General features: G+C 36.6%; 1 protein-coding gene across 2 annotated transcripts in view; it reads right to left on the bottom strand.

The window, feature by feature from the left end:
• DPH6 (diphthamine biosynthesis 6) overlaps nt 1–20,198 on the bottom strand; it is a 212,956-nt gene that overhangs the window by 31,234 nt on the left and 161,524 nt on the right. For both annotated transcript variants that reach the window (XM_054828767.1, XM_054828769.1), the window contains exon 14: nt 11,766–12,171. In XM_054828767.1, coding sequence (XP_054684742.1) covers nt 11,766–12,171 — 406 coding nt within the window. The remainder of the gene's footprint in view (nt 1–11,765; nt 12,172–20,198) is intronic.

Here is a 20,198-nt window from a genome sequence, read left to right as displayed (position 1 = left end):
AATGACAATTCTAACTCTGAACTTGTATTAGTTCTGTTAAGACAAAGAGATGGAAAGAAAAAAGGACAATGTACACAGTACAGAGAAATGAGTTGTAAAAAAAAAGAACAAAGAATCCAGACACTTCTAAAGAAACATTTCTCTTTCAAAGATATACTCCAATAGGAAAAACTTGCTTGTTGGTTTCAGTAATTATTATTCAAGTAAGGAGTGGTAGTCATCTTCTGTAAGAGATGACAGACAGACAGAAACTGGTTTGTTTTTTTTTTTTCAGAATCTGCAGTTAAATGCCATTCTTTTTGGCCAATTCATTGTAATTCAATAATAATAGTATGGAATCACAGAATAATTTTGGTTGGTAAGGTTCTCTGGAAATCATACAGTCCAACCTCCCTCATGCTCAGAGCAGGGGTAACTTTAGACACTAAACCAGTTTGCTGAGGGCCTTGTGCAGTCAGGTTTTGAAGACCTCCAAGGTGGAGGGTGCTCAGCCTCTGGGCAGCCTGCACCAGCATGTGACCGCTCTTGTGGAGAAAAATTCATTCCTTGTGTCCAACCTGAATCTCTCCTGTTGCACCTTGTGACTGTTGCTCCTTGTCCTTTTCTGGTGCATCTCTGAAAAAATCCTGTCTCCTTCTCTGCAGTGCCTGTTAAAGTAAGGGAAGACTGCAACTTTGGTTCCTCTATAGCCATCTCCTCCCTAGGTGGAACAAAGCCTTCAGTTCCTTCCGTCTTTTCTCGTATGTTCTATACACCACTCACCTGACCTTCGATTTTAGTGGCTCTTCTCTGGGCTTTCTCCAGTTCGGTGATCTCTTTCTCTTATTATCCTATCCTAGTACTCCAGGTGTGCCAGCCCATCTCCCTCAACTTGCTGGCTACACTCTGGCCATTCAGAAGGAATGTTCTAATTCGTTACAATGGAAAAAAATCTACCTGTTCTCTAATTATCCAATGTTGATACTCTAGACTTAACAGTGTGAGTAGAAAAGAAGTGCCTAAAGGGCACTTATAAATGTGCTTTCAGTGTCAATGAATTAGAGCTATTAATTGGATTTTAACACAGCAGATATGCTGACCAAAGTCCAAAGGAAAGAAAAAAAATATGAATTTTTCATCGCTTGTTTTTCTAAGGATTGGAAATTTCTCAATTATACCTCCTAACTTTATGCTATTTCAAACTTAAATTTATCAGAAATTTAAGAAGAAACAGACTATTGGGAGCACTGCTGCACATATTTAACTCCAAAGTCAAATTGCATGAAGTGTGACAATGGCAAAATACTTTCTTTTGATGGTTAGTTACAGCTATCTTCTTGGATTAGAAGTTACAGTGCAGATGGTGAAAACAACAAAACCAACTTTCCTCTTCACTTTTTCTTGGTGTAATGGCATCATTATATCAGGTAAATCAAATGAAAACCCAAGCCCAACTTGGTAAATGGGTGTTAAGTGGTTGAACAAAATTACACTACTTTTATGGATGCTAAACATAGTTTTTACATATTTCCTTTTAAATCAGAGTAAAACTTTGACAGGTTTTTCAAAACCAAAAAAACCCCCTCCTTTAGAAATGCATGTTGAAAATATTTTAATCAGAAATCTGATTTGTAATACTTCTAAAATTAAGACAGTAATTATTAAGTGGTGTCCTTCAGACCAGTTTGTGGTTGCACTTTTCCCAGAATTTAAATGACTGCAATCAAAAGAAACTCCAGATCTACATTTTAGCAGCCTCAGAAAAAAAAGGGAAAAAAAAGAAAAAAAAAGGTGCATGTATCCTTTCATTTGCATAAAGAAAACAAGACATGGGATGTTATTGAGTAACAGCAATGAAAACAGTAAGCTGAGTATTTCGGATGCAAAGTTTGGCTGCACAGTCGAACTTTGACTGATTATGCATCAGAGGCAGTAAACGCTGGAGACTTTTTTGCCCTAAACATGCCTGTGGAGTACAAACAGGCCTTATTTCCTTGCCCTGCCTTCTGTCTTCAGGCCTCCTCCCCATGTCGAAAAGAGAGATGTCTTAGACTACGGAGATGGGGCAAGGGCAAGGGAAACAAATGGACAATGGAGTACAAAGGCGTTTCATCACTTTTCATGCTGAGGATAAATAATCCTCGTGTCCATGCTGTCCCTGGGTTTCAGGAAGGTAGCTTCTGTGGCTTCCATTACCCATACGGACAAAAGATAAGATCTAGGCTATTGAAGCAAATTATGCCCACAGCATCATCTTCTCATACTGTTAAGTTTCTGCCTACATTTGCGGTTTGAATCAGGGCATTATTTCTATTTTTAGTTTCACATTTTTGAAAGAATTATTCCATGCCATTAGATAACAAGAAGGTCTTATCTGTCTCCAAGCAAATGGTCAAGCTTTTTGGATAACCTCAGAGCCTGTTCAGATGCATTGCTGAGAGTCTACTGACAGCTGAATTTGATACCTGATATATTGAACAGATGTATCTGGGCAGCAAAGGAAGATACCATGTCCTACTGCTTGCAGGGCAGAGAATTTCCACAGGGCTGACATTAGAAGAGTTTTCAAAAGGACTTTAAGCCATTGCCCATTTACCTAGTATACTTATTACAGCCCTTAAAAGTTAGATTTTCAGCAGCTGCTTATCTCCATGAAAAGTCCCAACGAGGAAAGCTAAGCATGACTTCTGACAGTCAAGGCAAGATAGACAAAACCCGATAGGCTCTATCAGTGGTGTCTACAGTTGACAAAAGGCAAGATCTTACAGAAATAAATTAACTTCGAGAGACTGGAGAAGGAAGAACTGGAAGGGAAACTGGAGAGGAAGTGGAAGGTTTTGAGGTAAGATTTATTGATGGTTTTGGCTATCAGTCAGTGCTAGTTCTGACACCTGGCCTTTCCTCTTTCCGTCCAAAAGTGATGCCCATTACTGCTCTAAGCAGGTAGACCAAGCAATGGGGAGATTTCAGTATCAGAACTGCAGTCTGAGGGCAATTTCTGGAGACTGGACTCAGCAGAATAGCCTAAGCCTGGGAAATAAGGGTCTGGTGATGCATCAAAAAACTTTAGGAAACTGGAGGAGACAAAAAAATACCGTGGGAATAAAAATCTGTCATCTTACACATATTGCAAGGGCAGGAAAATTTCCAGTCTCAAATACTTAATAGTACAAAGAGAAATAAATTTGCAGTCATAGTTTATTTAGGTTTATTGTCAAACCTAATAGTTTGACAGTCAGTAGATATAATACTAATTTTCCAGGCTACTGATATTAGCAGTGCTAAAAATCCTTTATTTCTCTGGATGAAAAATACTGAAGTACAGCTTCTGCTGTCAATCAGCCATACTTTCAAAGGGGGTTAGGAAAAGTTATCAAAGAAGATTGAACTGGTACTCTTTAGTGCAGAGGTTATGCCACAGAATGACTGAGAACGGTCAGCCAGCCAACAGTCATTCAACCTGCCTGTGGATCATCCATTCGAGAGGACAGCAGACACACTGAACCAATGCAGGAACCTCCCCAGGAACAAGCTACCCACCTACTCATCGATCTATCTGCTACCATTAAAGTGTTGTTAATTATATTCTTATTGGTCAGAAATGTAACTCTGTACACAGTTCTTCCTTGCAAAATTCACTCTCTTCTTTCATTGAACTATTTCTTAGGTCTGCTAGAAAAGAGCGAATGGCAAGCATTTTGGTACTAAAGAAGAGGAAATACAAAAGACAAGCTAGTCATGCCAAAGCTCCATCTACTGCAGTATTCTGTTTCAAGTAATGGTCCTAAATAAATATCTAAGATGAACAAGGGAAGCAGGTATGATATTATCCCCAGTTCACTTTCAGCCTACAATTATTTTAAGATCAGTGGACTTTCTAAGTCAGATGTAATTTCACAGATTCACAGATTGGTAGGGGTTGGAAGGGACCTCTGGAGATCATCTAGTCCAACCCCCCTGCTAAAGCAGGATCACTTAGAGCATGTTGCACAGGATGGCATCCAGGTAGGTTTTGAGTATCTCCAGAGAAGGAGACTCCACAACCTCTCTGGGCAACCTGTTCCAGTGCTCTGTCACCCTCAAAATGTCACTCGTTTAAACACCATCATAGTTTTTTTCTTCACTTATAAATAAAAAGTAATATAGAGAGGGATCTGTACAAATGATGCAGAGGTCTCTAGAAATCTAAGTTCTTTCAATGTTTATTGATTTAGAATTGCAGAATTGGTGCCAAGATGTTGGCATGTTGAAACGGTCTCAGAGAAAAACTTCCTATGTAATTGTAAACCATAATCTGTGATGTGTCCTTAAAAACTGAGTTTGTCACAAATGGTTTCTGGATAGATAGAAGATCATATACGCTTCACATATTAAATACCGGATAATTCAAATGTGGCAATGATTGCATGCCTGATATCATTGTTATAAGATGCTTTTATAGTTGTTCACTGTCAACAAAGCACTAAACAAAGTGTCTCAAAATTAATTTTGACATTGGAGTAGGACGTTTGTACTCTATGCATTTTATGCATGTATACAGACACTTATGTGTATACAGATGTACATATACACCAGTCTAGAAGATACCCGTTTTCCAAAAGAGTATTAATTTATTCAGACTCCTTGTAGAGCTAATTATCAAAATCACCCCTTCTGACTCATTACATAATAGACTGGGTTCTCATTGCATAAGTTTCTTTACATCTATTCTCTTAAGATTTTCACCTTATAGACTACTGCTTTTGACAAATTCCAATGTTCATTGAGATAACTTATTAACTAACATCAAGCAGCAAAGCCACTGCCTGGATCACCATAAAAAAATGTCTAGCATCTTCCAAACTGATTATGTGAGGCAAGCAAATCAGTTTTTGACATGTTAGCAAACTTAGGAAATTCTTCTTTATAATCTATGACTTTCTTCACAAAAAGTCTGTCTTCTGACAGGCCCATTCTGCCCTACAGGTCACTACACACAAATCTTCAATAGGGAAATTGAGAAGTCCATTTATTTGGTGAAGACCTCTGGAACACTTCAACATAATGTGAAAACATGATAGGAGGGATAGAGTAACCTATAAATGTATCTTAGATTTTAGTGGTAGAAATTCTGAAAGAAATATGAAGTTGTACAGAGTAGCTTTAAAACAACCTTACCAATATATTGCTAGTGTTCTGTATCAAGGATAAAAGGTGTATGTTCTAGATCAATCTTGGGTCAAGCAATTAAAGAATTTATTTCCATTTAAAGTTTTAGCCAAGATTTTTATGTATGACTGTGCAATACCCAACCTTTAGATGTCACATGCTGTCCACTTTGTAGAAGGAGTTCTAACTTTGCTACCTGGCCTTGGCACCAAGTGGTTGAATTTTTCTCAATCTAGTATCTGTGCTCTTAAAAAATAAATTTCCTGTCCTAAAGGACAGAAGGCCACTGCCCTAAAGTAGGATCTAATATATTTTAAGCTGCCTCACAGGCATAAAAGACTTTCCTATGCAAATTCAGTCAAGAGGTAACATAACTATTAAAACAATTTCCCCATGTCTTTGATAGCAAAAAAAAAATCCTTTCCCCATAATTTTATGTGAGATGTTCTGCTAAAAATATGTATACAGTGACTTGCAGTAGATATAATAACAGTGCAACCTTGAAAACTGATATAAAAAGTTTAAAATTTCAGCATGTTAACAGTAATTTAATATATCAGCTCTCTTGACTGGATAGTTTTGGTAGCAGCAGCAAGATTGCAAAGCCACCTCTGTGGCTCAAGACCAAATTTAGCTACTTCTGCCCTTTTACAATGTCATTTCAAGCACACTCATGAATCACATCAGTATTTCCTAATTGCTTATGTATGTTATAATCTGATGCATTTCCCCAAGTACTAATTTAACCTTTTTTTTTTTTTTTTTTTTGAGCAGTAGCAGCGTAGGTCTGCTGCTTGAACTATTATACTTGGCAAATTCTTTGTTTTCTTAACAGCAAACCCAAGAAATTTAAAGTGAAATTTTCCTCCTCTTTCAAGTTGGCAACTGTTATCACATTTTCCATTTAGCCTAAATTAATAGAATTTGGTAGAAAACTAAGTTAAATTTTCATAGCCTATTTCAGACACTATCATGATATTTTAAAAATATTTTTGTTTGGCCAAAATTATATATGTTAGTCACAACAACTATGTCATTAGTTAGTGATTGCAAAGCCTGATTTCAGAAGGACCAACAGGTAAAAATTATCAAAACTTTGTACCTGCTTCATCGTTACTCAGTAAACGGTTCTTAATGACTATTTAGTTTCTACTCACATGAGTAGTTCTCCACGACTGTTGAGTAAATACCAATTACTCACATGAAAACATGTAGGCCTGTGTACAAATGTCTGGAGGTTGAGATTCCAGCTGTCCTCATGGGAAACTGTTTCCCAGTGTACCAGGGCATACCCATCGAGAAAGTTAAATTGAAATAAATTCCCACTGTGAATTTAAAGTTCAGTAGTTAAAGAATATTGAACTCTGCTGCACATGGACGTAGGTTAAGAAAATACATCTTGGTATCTACCAGTACTGGAAACTGTGTTTTGGAAAACATCTGGAAAAATGTGTTGATAATGCAGTATTTTAATAAATGGAATACTTTAAATCATACCAGATGGAAAATCTTTAGTTTAAAAGCAGTATGTTGTCCATGCATCAGGCTGTTATGTCAGTGCAAGGACTCCTAACTGAGTGCCTAATCACCAGGGCTTCTCTTTCAACAGAAGAAACAGTCCCATTTCAAGCAAGATTTTCTACAGTCCAGTTGAACTATACTCGACCCATATTAGAATTTTTTTTAAACTATAGTATCATTGAAACTTCATAAACACATAAGTACTAAGAGCCTTTTAGTCCTAAGCATTTACAGAACAGAGCCACATTTAAACTAATTATATATTCATTTTAATGCTGCTACCATTTTTGACTGTCTTTGCCTTTCTCTTCCTGTTCTCTTTTGCCTTTTTATATTCCCACTTCATTTTTTCTATATTATTAAAAAGGGATTATGTAATATGATGTTCTGGTGAATGCAGGACCTTTTCTACTCCCTAATAAATATTCAAAAATATTTTGCATACATCCTGTGAACAAGGCTTGTGAAATCATAATGGGATGACTTATGAACATTCATCTTTCCTATACTGAAAGTATAATCTAGTCAACTGGATGGTATAGCAAATCGTCCTGACACATTTATATTAATGCATATTTAAATGAGAATAAGAAAGAAATAGTCAAATTTATGTTAAAGACTTCTAAAGGCTTAACAGCATCTTACTAAGTATATATGTCAGCTTAATCTAATCCTCCTACTTCTAACACGTTCTGTGGTCTCAGCACGGTGCCCGTAATGCTCTCGTATGTTATGAGGGATTGCCTCTGAGAAGTTCATCATCAGTACTACACTTTGTTCAATAAAACTTTACATCTGGTCTTAGGATGACAGAAAGCTATCTGTCTCAAATTTGCATTACAAACCTTTAGCTTCTTTTGACATCAGTAACACCAGCTATAATAATTTCCAATAACCTGTTACAATATGCAGAGTATACATATTCCTGGTTTTCATCTTACTGTGTCAGGTACAAACAAATTTCTCTAATTTATTTGGACAGTTTTAAATAAATGACAGTTTCTTTGCACCAAAAAAGCACTCATCTAATCAGAGGCTCATTTGAGAAGATCAGTAGCAGTATTTCCTCCTTTCACTCCAATGATTTTAAGTTCTAATCAGAAAAAACTACCTTTATTCTCTTCCATGCTTTTGCTAGAGGAGACAATACATTGCAATTCAAGACCTTACAAAAATTATTGAAGACTATTTGCTAATCTTACGACATGATGGAAGTCCACCTGAAACCCACTAAGAGTGGAAGTTATCTCCTCAACCATCTCTCTTGATTTCTGAGATGTGATAATTTCTGTCTTTTCCATTATAGATACATCTGTCTGATGTGTTTCACTTTAAAATATTTGAATAGCAGCATCTAGCATCCCCTGCTATGTTATTAATATTATCTTTCCTCAGCAGACAATACATTTGATGGTAGTTGAAGACTCCAAAAGGACAGACCTACTTGTGGGATTAACAATGTCTAACACATGTCAAAGATCAAACCTGTCACTAATGGATCATCATACAGATGGTTAGCAACCAGCACTACCTGAGCTGAATTAATAAATGGCAGCTGAAAAACTGCTCTCAATATCATTTGTGTTCTGGCAGCCACATCAAGGAAACGGTATTTTTTAAAAGGCTGTGTATTGGGCCTGCAGATTTTCAAGTCAAGATCAGTACATTTCTGCATTATCCTCTCTCCTAGTAAAATGCTATTCTGTGCTTGAAAGGCAGCTTTACCAACTATCTGATAGTAAATTCTGATACCCACCTAGACATACTCTGCAACAGAAAGTAACCTTTGGAGGTGGTATGAATCACCACGGAGAGATCCAAATACTCAAAATATCCTAGGGCAAGTCTACAGAGACAGAGCGAGTCTATGACTGAGTTCTGGCCATGCTCAGAGCTGACAAGACACAAACCAGTGCTATTTTGGAAGCCAGTACTGTTCCCTCTTGTGACTTGCCGCGTTCAGATTCATGCATTCTATAAGCAGAACAAGCTTATTTGAACTTGCCTAAATATATTATATGTATGTTTTGAAATCTATTCAGGTATGTTTCAAATTCTATTCAGGTAATGACTTAAACTTCTGGGTAATGTAAAACATGCCTTTTTTCCTCCCGTGGTCCTGAATCCAGATTTAGGAAGAAGGCTGACAAGTTAATGGGCTGTTGTGGATGAAACATAGGACCGCCTTAAGGCTCAAGAGGAAAGCAGGAACACACTATGAGAAACTGGCAGAAGCTGTGCTCATCGGAACTTAACAATCTCGAACACCTTGGGCTGGTGTTATAGGCAGGCTAAAATATCATGGGATTCAAAAGAAAGACCTGATATTAGTTCTGGTATATTACACCTGTGAAGCACACTAAAGGACACACACATTTGCAGTAGTTCTGCCAGTCAAAACTAAAGACTGCCAGTAATAACTGAGAAGATAAAACATAGACTACATCATCTTGCTTATGGACACTGTCTAGGGGATACTGAAATAAATGGGAATGTCTTGGAGACCTTATGCAGTGTTTTTAAACTGAGAGTTAATATATGTATGTGTGAGTACATTTTAAATTATGAGGAGTATCATTATAATAGTACGAAAGACAGTCAAGGACATAGTTCGGTAATATGCCGCATCCTTTGGAAAGCTGAGGAGGCTTCACTGGAGACTACATGCTTTCCAAGGCTCCTAGGACACATACTAGCAGGAAACTTAAATATGTCCCTGTGTCTTAACAACATATTAAAAATCAGTCTTCTGATTTTGAATCAGAAACAGTATATATATAATATTCTTATATCAGATTGAAACTATCAGTAAGACACACTTCAGCAATAACTATTTTAATTTGAGAAATTATTTTCAAATATATAGCATATTTCTTCTTCCCATTACATGAATTTTCTGGAAATTTTTCCTAAGTAGAAAAAAGTTATTTTAAAACTCTTCATCAATGAATTAGTGCTACTTGTAAATTTAATGCATTCTATATATTCTACAGATTTGCAAGAATGTATTTCTTACCAGTGGGGATAATGATAAAATTGCTATAATGACAGGAATTATTATGACAGTGCAGAGATCTGAACACAACCAGAATGAATATATGACAATCACAACAAATCTTTCTATGTCTACACCATTGGTAGTATAACATGAATGGAATTGAATCAAATTTTTCTGTGCACAATTTATACATTACATTGAGCAATATAGTTAATAAAGCAAATGAAATTTATTTGGAAGTAATTATTCTATGGCTTGAGAAATATCAGAAAGAGAGCAGGCAAAACGGTAATGTTAATCCCATGCCAGGAACATGCTTTATCAGGTTTCCTTTTAGCTCTTAAACAAGACGTAGTAAAAACAACAACATTCTGTCAGACTATATGTTCATTCCTTGCTTCCTGGATTAAATATGCTTATTCTATGCCACATTTTTATAGCTTTCAATTCCTGTACTTTAAATCTATTAAACAATGTCAAGTTGAATTTTCTTCAAAAACTGCTGCAGGTTAAGAAAAAAAAAATAGGACAGTAGAATATTTGAGGGCTAACATTTATGTCAGCTAATTAATATGGATCAGTTGTGGTCTGCAAGGATTTTTAAAGTGCATGAATGTTTGAGATAAATATAGACTAAGGATCTGATTTTGTTCCTTCTCAAATTGATAACAAAGCTCTTACTGATTTCAGTACAAGTATGGTTAACCAGTTTTGTAGGTCTGACAAATAAAATAAGCTTTTGTGCTCTTGCATAATGTTAGTTGTCCCAAATTAAGCATAGCCCAAAATATAGATGTACAAGATAAGAAATAAATTATAGTTGCAACATTATATTTATTGTTCTGTATTGTCTTTACTTGGTAAGAGAATGAGATTTAAAAAAATAAACGTCAGGAAGAAACATTAAATTTGTTTGGTTAGCAAGTTCTATTTAAGTTGGTAAGAAATCAGCCCATGTTCAAAACCAGACACTCTCTAATCTAGAGGATACAACACCATTTCCTTGTCTTAAAACATTAATATTTCATTATTTATTCTAAAAAGACTGCCTGTTAGCACAGAGAATTTGGTTATTTGAACATAGTTCTAGATCATGACAAAAACAGGCTACCAAATAGACCACTGTTGAAAGGCTCTTACGCAAAAGATTCTTTCTCCCTATGTTTGACCCTGAGGTGGCTGGATTTCTCAGCAACTTCTCTCTCATGGAATCACAGAATAACTCAGATAGGAGCGAGATCGTCTAATCCAACCTCCTACTCTGATCCTGAGATCACACGTAATCCAGGGCTTTACCCCATCTGGAATTAAAAACGTCCAATAGAGCCTTTCTATAGGAGAAATGTGCCTGGTAACCAGAAAAAGAACAAACATATCTTAATCATAGAATCATAGAATGATTTAGGTTGGAAAAGACCCTTAAGATCACTGAGTCCAACCGTTAACCTAACACTGCCAAGTCCACCACTAAACCATGTCCTTCAGGGCCACATCTACACGTCTTTGAAATACCTCCAGGGATGGTCACTCAACCACTTCTATGGGCATCCTATTCCAATGGTTGACAACCCTTTCAGTGAAGAAATTTTTCCTAATATCCAATCTAAACCTCTCCTGGCACAACTTGGGGCCGTTTCCTCTTGTCCTATCACTTGTTACTTGGGAGAAGAGACCAACACCCACCTCACTACAACCTTCTTTCGGGTAGTTGTAGAAAGCGATAAGGTCTCCCCTCAGCCTCCTTTTCTCCAGACTAAACAAATCCAGTTCCCTCAGCTGCCTCTCATAAGACTTGTTCTCTAGACGCTTTATCAGCTTCATTGCCCTTCTCCGGACACACTCCAGCACCTCAATGTCCTTCCTGTAGTGAGGGGTCCAAAGGTGAAGACAGTACTCAGGGTGCGGCCTCACCAGTGCCGAGTACAGGGGCATGATCACTTCCCTAGTCCTGCTGGCCACACTATTCCTGATACAAGCCAGGATGCTATTGGCCTTCTTGGCTACCTATCCTTGAAAGGCACTTCTAAAATGTTTTCTTCCAATGAAACCTTATGTAGAAGTAAAAAAAAATACCTTATGCTTAGTATTAACACCTGGTTTCTGTCATTGTAAGTCTTACCTGTTCGTAGTGTTTCAGCATCAAAGATATCGTCCTTGAAGAAAGCTCTAAAAGACAAAGGACTTGCACTGAAGTCTTCTGAAAGTTTCTCAACAGCTTGTTTAAACGTAGTAACTAAGTCATGAAGAGGTCCATCTAAATCAAGCTGAGAACCGGATGGTGTAATCAAGCTCAGTCGTATAGAGATTGATGCACAAGATGCAGAACTAGACTCCACAGATTCACACTCGATTTGGAAGCCCTCTGACAACATCTTCATTGCAAAATGTTTTCTTTGGAGTGGATCATCAACAACTGCAACAACATGCCATTCAATGGCAGCATCTCTGGGTAGGTGAGATATTACAACCACAGCAACCAACCCACACACTGCAGTTACATCATGATATGTCTCTGAATCTTCAACCTAAAAGATAAAAAAAAAATATTGTGCATTTTACAGAGACAGTAGAAATTAACGTTGCTCATATTCAGCTGATATATTCAAAAAAGTATGTGCAGTAGAGTTATTTCAGGAAGACTGTTTTCCCCCTAAACTTTTCTTCTTATTGAAAAGTCATCTGGAGCAATTAAGAATTTGTCTGACAGTTATTATCTGCTCCTTTTTGCAATCTCAAACTACTACTATGCCTGTACCATTTAAAAAAAATGCTGATTATAATGTATATTGCACTCATTTTGCAATCAAAAAAGAGTCTTTTTGCATACAGTAACTTTTGTCTGTACCAGTGGTCTTTGAAGAATAGAAATGGTAGGAACTACTGAAACTACAGAAACGAGTTAGTAAAGCAGGTAAGATTTATCTTAAAAGTTGGAGTACTAAAGATACAGTTCAGATACTGTAAGGATACAGTTCAGATAATTCTGAACAGCAGAAGGACCTTGAATAAACCCTCTTAGAAGATAAAATGTGTTTTCCTAATAGCAGAGCTCAGCAATAGCGAAAAACCTGCTGTATTATCAATGCAGTTTTGGTCACAAATCCAACCATAGCACCATACAGGTTGCTATGAAGAAAGCTGACACCATCCCAGCCAAAACCAGTACACACATTTAGATCTGCTGTGACCTTATACTTAAATGTATATACTCCTGTTATGAGGTCTATTTATGGAAACAAGGTCTACTTGTGGAAAGCAACCCCGTTTTATGATACACATACTCTCAAAATGTATGAATTTGCATTAACTTATCAGTGCTCTGAACACAATTTTCTTTTGAACAACTGTTCAAATAGAAATTTCAAATTTCAACAGTTGAAATGCTTATTCTGGCTGGCAATTTTTTTTTTTTTATTTTTCCTCCATTTTTGTAGAGAGACAATATATTAAGCATTTTTAATATTAGTGACACCATCTTCTTTGTGTACACCGATAATAACTTTTTTTATATACCAATTTGCTTATACCGCAGTATATACTGGTAATATTGTCCATTGCCTGACCTCTGAAAGGAAAAATAATAACAAGGCAAACCTGTCATCTTGCCTGAAGTCGATAAGGCCATATAACTCACAGTACCTTCAATTCACAAGCTCAATTTTCATCCACTCGTTCTCAACTTTGAGAGGAAGAAATAATGACAGGTTACAGGCACTTTATTTCAAAATTCACTCACAAAGTTATTGACAAGCATTTTGCACAGAATATCTGTGATGCTTGACCCTCGTGAGCTGTTTACATGAAAAAATGCACTTACTTCTATATTAACGACAGTGGAGTCTAATTCTATACCAAACATGTAGCAATTGCTTTAGCATTTCTGGTTTTGATATGGGAACAAAAATAGGGATAATTTGTCTCAAATTGCAGTCACTTCAGTCATAATAAAATCTCACTGAGTACTGTTTGCTTTCAGTACTTTCATTAGGCTAGCCGGGGCTGTTATTAAGGTACCAACACATAAATGTTATATTAGCACTTAACAGGAGGAGCACGGTATTCTCCTCTAGGAGATGAATTCTAACCTTGTCAATATAATTCTGCTCTGAGTGCTGTAAAACAGTTTGAAAAGATGAAATACTGGAGCTTTGCACTGAGGGGAAAAAAAAAAAAAAAAAGTCATGCTCATTCAGGCTTAAAGGCCACTTTGCTGGCCCAAGGTGCTGAGCTACTGTTTAGAAAAAAGTCTAAAGAAGCTCTCTCAGGTCACATCAAGCACTACGACAAACTTTTCTACTTCCCTGTACTTGTCTTAGGTTGTTAAATCAATTACTCACTATTTCTGCTTGCCTTCAGCTGCCATTTAGAATATGAAGAACTACATGAAAATTAAGGCCAAGAGAAAGTACATTTCCAAATTTAACAAATGAGAATCATTCTGAGTGAAAGACTATTCACGGTGCACCTGTGCAGTACCATCGTGCTCATAACCTTTAACTTTAGAGTTTGCACAAAGCACAAGTGATGGAGCTACTGGGGACTAATAATCTTTCATCAGCTGCTACAGAATCTTACCGAAATACTTCTAACAATGACCTCTCCTGACTTATTTTCAAGAAATCGCTGACATTTGTGTTGTACATGGATGCTGCATTTGTGAGTTACCTTTCAGAAATTTACAACTGTCTTAAGCAGCTGAATACCTTTATGATAGCCTGTCTAGTAAATGAGGATGAATATATAAGGTCTGCTAAGAAATTCTATTCATATGATGCTAGAACAATATAAGTAAGTATTAAGAGCGAAAATTAAGAGGAATTATTTTATGACTAAGTTGCTCTTTACAATTGTTTCTGCTCTCTTATCAATGAGATCCAGCACTTTTGGCAGATAGCTGTGGTACTACAAAGAAAAACATGTTTTTAGGGTTCTTGCCCAGGATACTGTTGTAGACTGTTCTATAAAGGAGTACGAGTTGTGGCCTATTCCGTCTACATCTTCAGAGTCTTGGGGAAAAAAAAAAAAAAAAAAGAGGTAGAAGAGGAAGCAGTTTGACTTTTAATTCTTGAAAAAGATGTGACAATTCTTGGGAACCTTTGTAAAATTTTTTATTACTGAGAGATGAGAAAACACTGTTGGGCCAAACACTGTTGAAAGCAGTGAATCCTTAAAGTATCTTTGACCTGAATTTTACACATCTTTGCAAATTTCGGCTGCTGTCATCTATTTGCCCTTAAACACTGATTTCCTAGTTATCAGTATCCAAATGATTTTCAGTTCGTGGGAGAGGGTCTGCCTGTTGAAGATCCCCATTTCCAGTTGTTAGCTTTTCCACGGGATTTAATCTTTTCTAAGAAAAAATACTGCAAGGTAACTTGGCAGCAGGAAAGGTTCAGACGCCATAAGGGAAAATAAGCCGATTGTAAAGGTTCATTGTCTGACTGCTGAGACAATACGGAGACAGATGCTACTTCTGTGCTACACTTGTACATGATCTGATTCAAAGAGGGCTAGAGAAGGAAGCCAGGTAACATCCTTTCGCTGTGCAGGAGATGGCCTCTGAAAATAAATGACTCTGTAGCAATGTCTTCTTTCAGGCATGGATGCAAACTGGATCATCTCAGAGGCCACACTATGACAGCATTCTGATTCTGTCATGCTATGAAATGGTAGATTCCAAAACTTTGGACAAAGATTTGATATGACAAGTGATTTAGCTCTTACTGAATCTCATGTTAGACTGTCCTCAAAACATGATTCTTAATATCCTCCCTCTGCCAACACAATCATCTGCCACTCAATTTATCAAAGGTGGGAAAGATGGAGTCCCAGAAGGTTTGGAAAAGGAAGCCAAAAAGTAGATTTTTTTCTAAATACATGCATTGTATCAATATCATTCCCTATCCAGAGAACTATGAACACTCTCATTTTTTTACACTTTGCTTTGAAAAAAACCCCACAACTCAGCAAAGGACTTCTCCCACCATGAAGAAAATACTGATATTCTTCTGGTGATACAATACACATTTCAATAACTCAGGGGAAAACCAGAAGGTACAGAGTAGATTTTAGGAGGACTGAGAATGTGACTCTGTTATTTACCTGACATTTTCTAATACCAAAGTAGCTTGATGCCACACTACTGTAAACACGGAGAAGAGTGCCATGCTAAGCTAAGTAACAACCTGGAAAGTCTTCATGGACTGGTTAATAAAGAATCACAGTAGTTGACAGCAGTCAAGAAAGTAAGTAAAACATTGTGAATTCTCAGGAAAGGAATAGAGAACAAAGTGGGTAACATTATGCCACTGTAGAAATCCACAGTTCACCTGCACCTTGACTAAGATATACAACTCTTGATCTCTCAACTGAAAAATGACATGTTAGACCCAGAATGTGTTCAGAGGAGGACAACCAGGATGATCAAAAGCTCTGGAGAGTCTGACTGGAAATGTTCTCCGGCCTTCTTAAGGAGAATATGACAGAAGTTTACAAAATCATACATGACATAGAAGGGTGGATAGGGATAAGAATTGGTTTTGCACGCTTGTCTTTCTGTACGAGAACTACGTATCATCAAATGACATTAGTAAGAGCATGGTTTCAAAAAGAACGATGGTGGGCGACACCTGGAATTCCTTGCAAAGAATCATTGCAGGAACTTTACAGGGATTCAAGGGGAGCCCGAACAAGTACTCAGAACACAAATTCAGTCGGGATTATGAGAGACACATATTAAAATTCTTAGCTAATTCTTAATTTATACAATAGTTAATAATTTATATAAAAATTAATGATTTATATAACTATTAAAATTAATTTAATTAATTTAAATATGAATTAAAATAGTTTGAGGTTGGGAGAATACGAAGAGTGGATATATGCTTTTCCTGATTTTACTATTCACATCTGCTTAGGGCTACTGTTTGGAGTCAGAATACTAAGAAGAGTCCACGCCATCATGGCTATTCTTATGTTCTTACATAAGAATTTATGCTTATACTGATACCAGGGGTGTGTTTGGTGAAGAAAAACAACTGGACTTTCTTGACTGGACTGGTTGAATTTTCACAACTAGTCCCTTCCAACAACTAGTCCTTTCCAGTATTTCTAAGGGAGTTTTATGTTCATCTGTGATATTCCAGACTGATTTTATAGATGAATGGTGAACACAGAGTCAAGCAGAACAATGCAGATAACAGCTCTGAAGTTCTGCTTCAGCTAGTTGAGCAGAGGTACTGGCATCAGAATATTGGACTGGAAGAAGTGGGAGTTTGATGTGGTTACTCTTGACGTCTTTCTGAGAAAAAAAAAATGCTTCCTCTTCTCCTTTTTCCCAAAGCAGAATCACAGAGAGAACTGGAATCCCACTTTTAGGGGGCTGCATATATCTTCAGTCCCTGCTTATACTGTTGAAGACGGCACAGACAACTAAAACGCAACACACGGTCCCCGACAGTGCCGAGCAGGAGGTTTGTCTGCTTTAGGCACCTGCCACAGGAATGGGGATCTGGAGCCACCCAGACAGTCCGCTGTGTTTTAGCCCCTCTAACGAGGTTGTGCAATGGATGCTTAACTCAAATCTGCAAATGTATAAGGATGATTGACTGGAAACAGAAGGGGTCGAAGGGCTTGGCTGAAAACTTATTGAAGGCCACAGTGCTACAGTTATCAAATGACACCCAACTCAATAAGGTAGCTAGTAACAAGAAACGAGAATGGGAACTCTTCCTGTACTTCATATTCCTGCACAGGCTGTACCTGAAAAGGTAGCCTGGTAGAAACGTTCCTCAGCCAACGCTTTTATGAGCGTGTTTAATGCAGAAATACAAGCCCTTTCATATCACAAGAAGGAAGATTAACCACAGAGGTTGTCAATTGGTTTTTAAACTTGTAACTAACCTGCATCTCTACATTAAAGTTCAATGGTTAACTGAATTGCTGTGTGCATAATGCTTTCCTGAGCTTTGCTCAGATACAAGAAGTTATCATATTGGTTCACGGTATTACCAAGCCCTCGCATTTTGTATGCCTTAGTTCTTAGTAAAGATTCACTTGATTTTCATTGTGCATATTCAGGAGAGCTAGAGAATACTCTCACGCCAATGAATGCCTAATGCATCCACAATACCATGACAAAACAAACCAGAACCCAACACAGTGAGGGTACTTAAATGAAAAATGCTGGGCTGTAAGGGTTGTAAACTAACTTACAGGGTGTTGTTTTAAAAGTGCTAATCTTAAAAAAGAATTTCTCTAACAAATACGTGTATTTTTTCAATAAAAAAAAAATATCAAAGGCAGACCTATTAAAATTCCTGTGAAAACACAGGAATAATGAGTATAGGACAAACCTATACTCAATCCATTGTATAAGCATTTAACTATTTTACTTAATTTAATTGAAAAAGGTACATATTTCAGTTATTCATATTTATTACATAGATTTGTTTATTTTGACCATCCTCCATTTGTCCAAATGAGAAGTAATCTTTTTGTTGTGTGAGTAAGGACTAAGGTCTACCTATCTCACAGCTGAATATGGAATCAGGCTATAAGAGACAGAGATGAATGCGTAATTGGCATCTCTACAAAGAATTGACTTGGAGAACAAAAAGAAAGATACTGTGATGTTACTTTTAGAAGCTGAGTTTATGAAAACCTTCTATGGTATGCATTATTACACCATTATAGTGGCAAGATTAATGTGCCTTTAAATAATACATTTAAAATTTCTTTTACACTGCCTGCATTAAACAGAGTGCATCAAACTCCTGAGATCCAGCCTGAGCTTTGCTGAAGTCCCTCACAACAATAGGTTTATGACTTTAAAAAGTAAAGATTCCACTAGGAAAACTGCATAAGAATAAAAATGTCAGTTCCTGAAGACAGTAGGATAGAAGCAATCCTTTTCAACATCCTAGTTTGTCTAATAAATAGGCCATATACATTCCTGGTATAACATGCGTGGATTCAAAGAATGAATACCACAGTGTTTTATAACAATAAAATTGTTAACAATATTCTTTTTGCAAAGCTTACAAAAATAAGAAAGTCTGACATTTAATATTCCTTCCTGAAATAAAACAGATTATTTGCTGCATGCCAAAAATACATTACCACAAAACTGGCAGACTAAAAATGAGGTCTTATAAATCTGAATATTTATCAAGGAATAAATACTGTTAATATAAAAAGAAATGAGTTCTTCAGAAATTTTAGTCCTCTCTACTCCACAACGTGCTGGACAAAGCTGATGATAGTTTAGTTAAAACTGGGTCATGTAGAAACTATTTTGTACAATGTCAACTGGAAAACTGAGCCTGTACTTACTTGATGTTACTGAACCAAGGAAAATCTAGAGAAAACAAGGTGGTTCTTTATTTTTTGTGTCAGCATCTGATAGCACATTTGCAGAATAAATGCTTTGTTGTGCAGTCTTTCTCTATCTTTAAAAACCAGAAACATGAAAAAGGGAAAGCAGATACAGGGGAGCAAATATGGGTGTAGAAATTTAGAGGCAGTACTATTTCTAAGGTACTTTTAATAAATTTTCGTAATTCAAATGGATTTCAAATTAACGTCATCTCTTAGTACAATCATTATAATTCCACATGCTGGGATTTGGGAAAAAAAATCCAAATTAAGTTTTTTTCATAACAATTGTGAAAAAATCTGCATGCATCAGCATGGTGCAAAATTAATTATTAGATATGAAGTGGTCAGCAATTAACATGCCAAGCACAACAGCTTAACTTTTCCCAGAGAGGCGTTTTGCAGGTGAGAGGCATTTTGCAGGTGAATAAAATGAGCATACCTCAAGTTATATTAGCAAGAGTACAGGAAATCTGAAATATATACAATATATTGCTGGCTATTATTAGGATTTGTCAAGGTGATGGGCTAAAATTTTATGGTAGTCAACCAAGTATGTCAGATCAAACTACCACAAAAATTAACTAACATCACTCTTAGGGCCCAAATCCCACAATAAATCTAGAGTAAATTTGATTTTATAAGTTGAGACAGCTTTTTGGTGCATAAAGGATACGTTTAAGTCTTTGCAGAATCAAAACTTTCCTGACGAATGGTCCCTGCATAGTACTACTGTAAGTGTATGTAGGCATTATATAAAAAAAGCAAATACGGAAACTCATGGAAATAGAGTTCATAAGAAATCAGATCAATAACTATATATGATCTATAGCTTATATCACTCAAACAGAATAATTCAGCAGCTTGCTATTCTATCTTTTACCATGATTGTCAACAGAGGCCAAGAAGTGATAGGAATTTTCCTCACTTCTGTGTGACAGACAAAAGGGTTCAGCTGAAATTAAAGACATAACCTTACAAGCTCTCTTTTGATTATATTTAGTACATAAGGATATAATTTGCTTGTTAATTTTGTTTCTCTTTTGTGTTGTTGGATTTCTGTGATTTCATCCTTTCATTTCGGAAACTGAGAAGCTCTGTGACACGATCAAAATGAGAGCAATCAGTATCACATTTCCATGAAGACACAGTCAGCTTTGAAGGAGTCTTTAGAACA

The sequence above is a fragment of the Grus americana genome, chromosome 5, assembly GCF_028858705.1.
Source record: "Grus americana isolate bGruAme1 chromosome 5, bGruAme1.mat, whole genome shotgun sequence".
Taxonomy (NCBI): Eukaryota; Metazoa; Chordata; class Aves; order Gruiformes; family Gruidae; genus Grus; species Grus americana.
The sequence above is the reverse complement of the archived record's forward strand: the minus strand, read 5'-3'. Positions and strand labels throughout refer to the sequence as shown.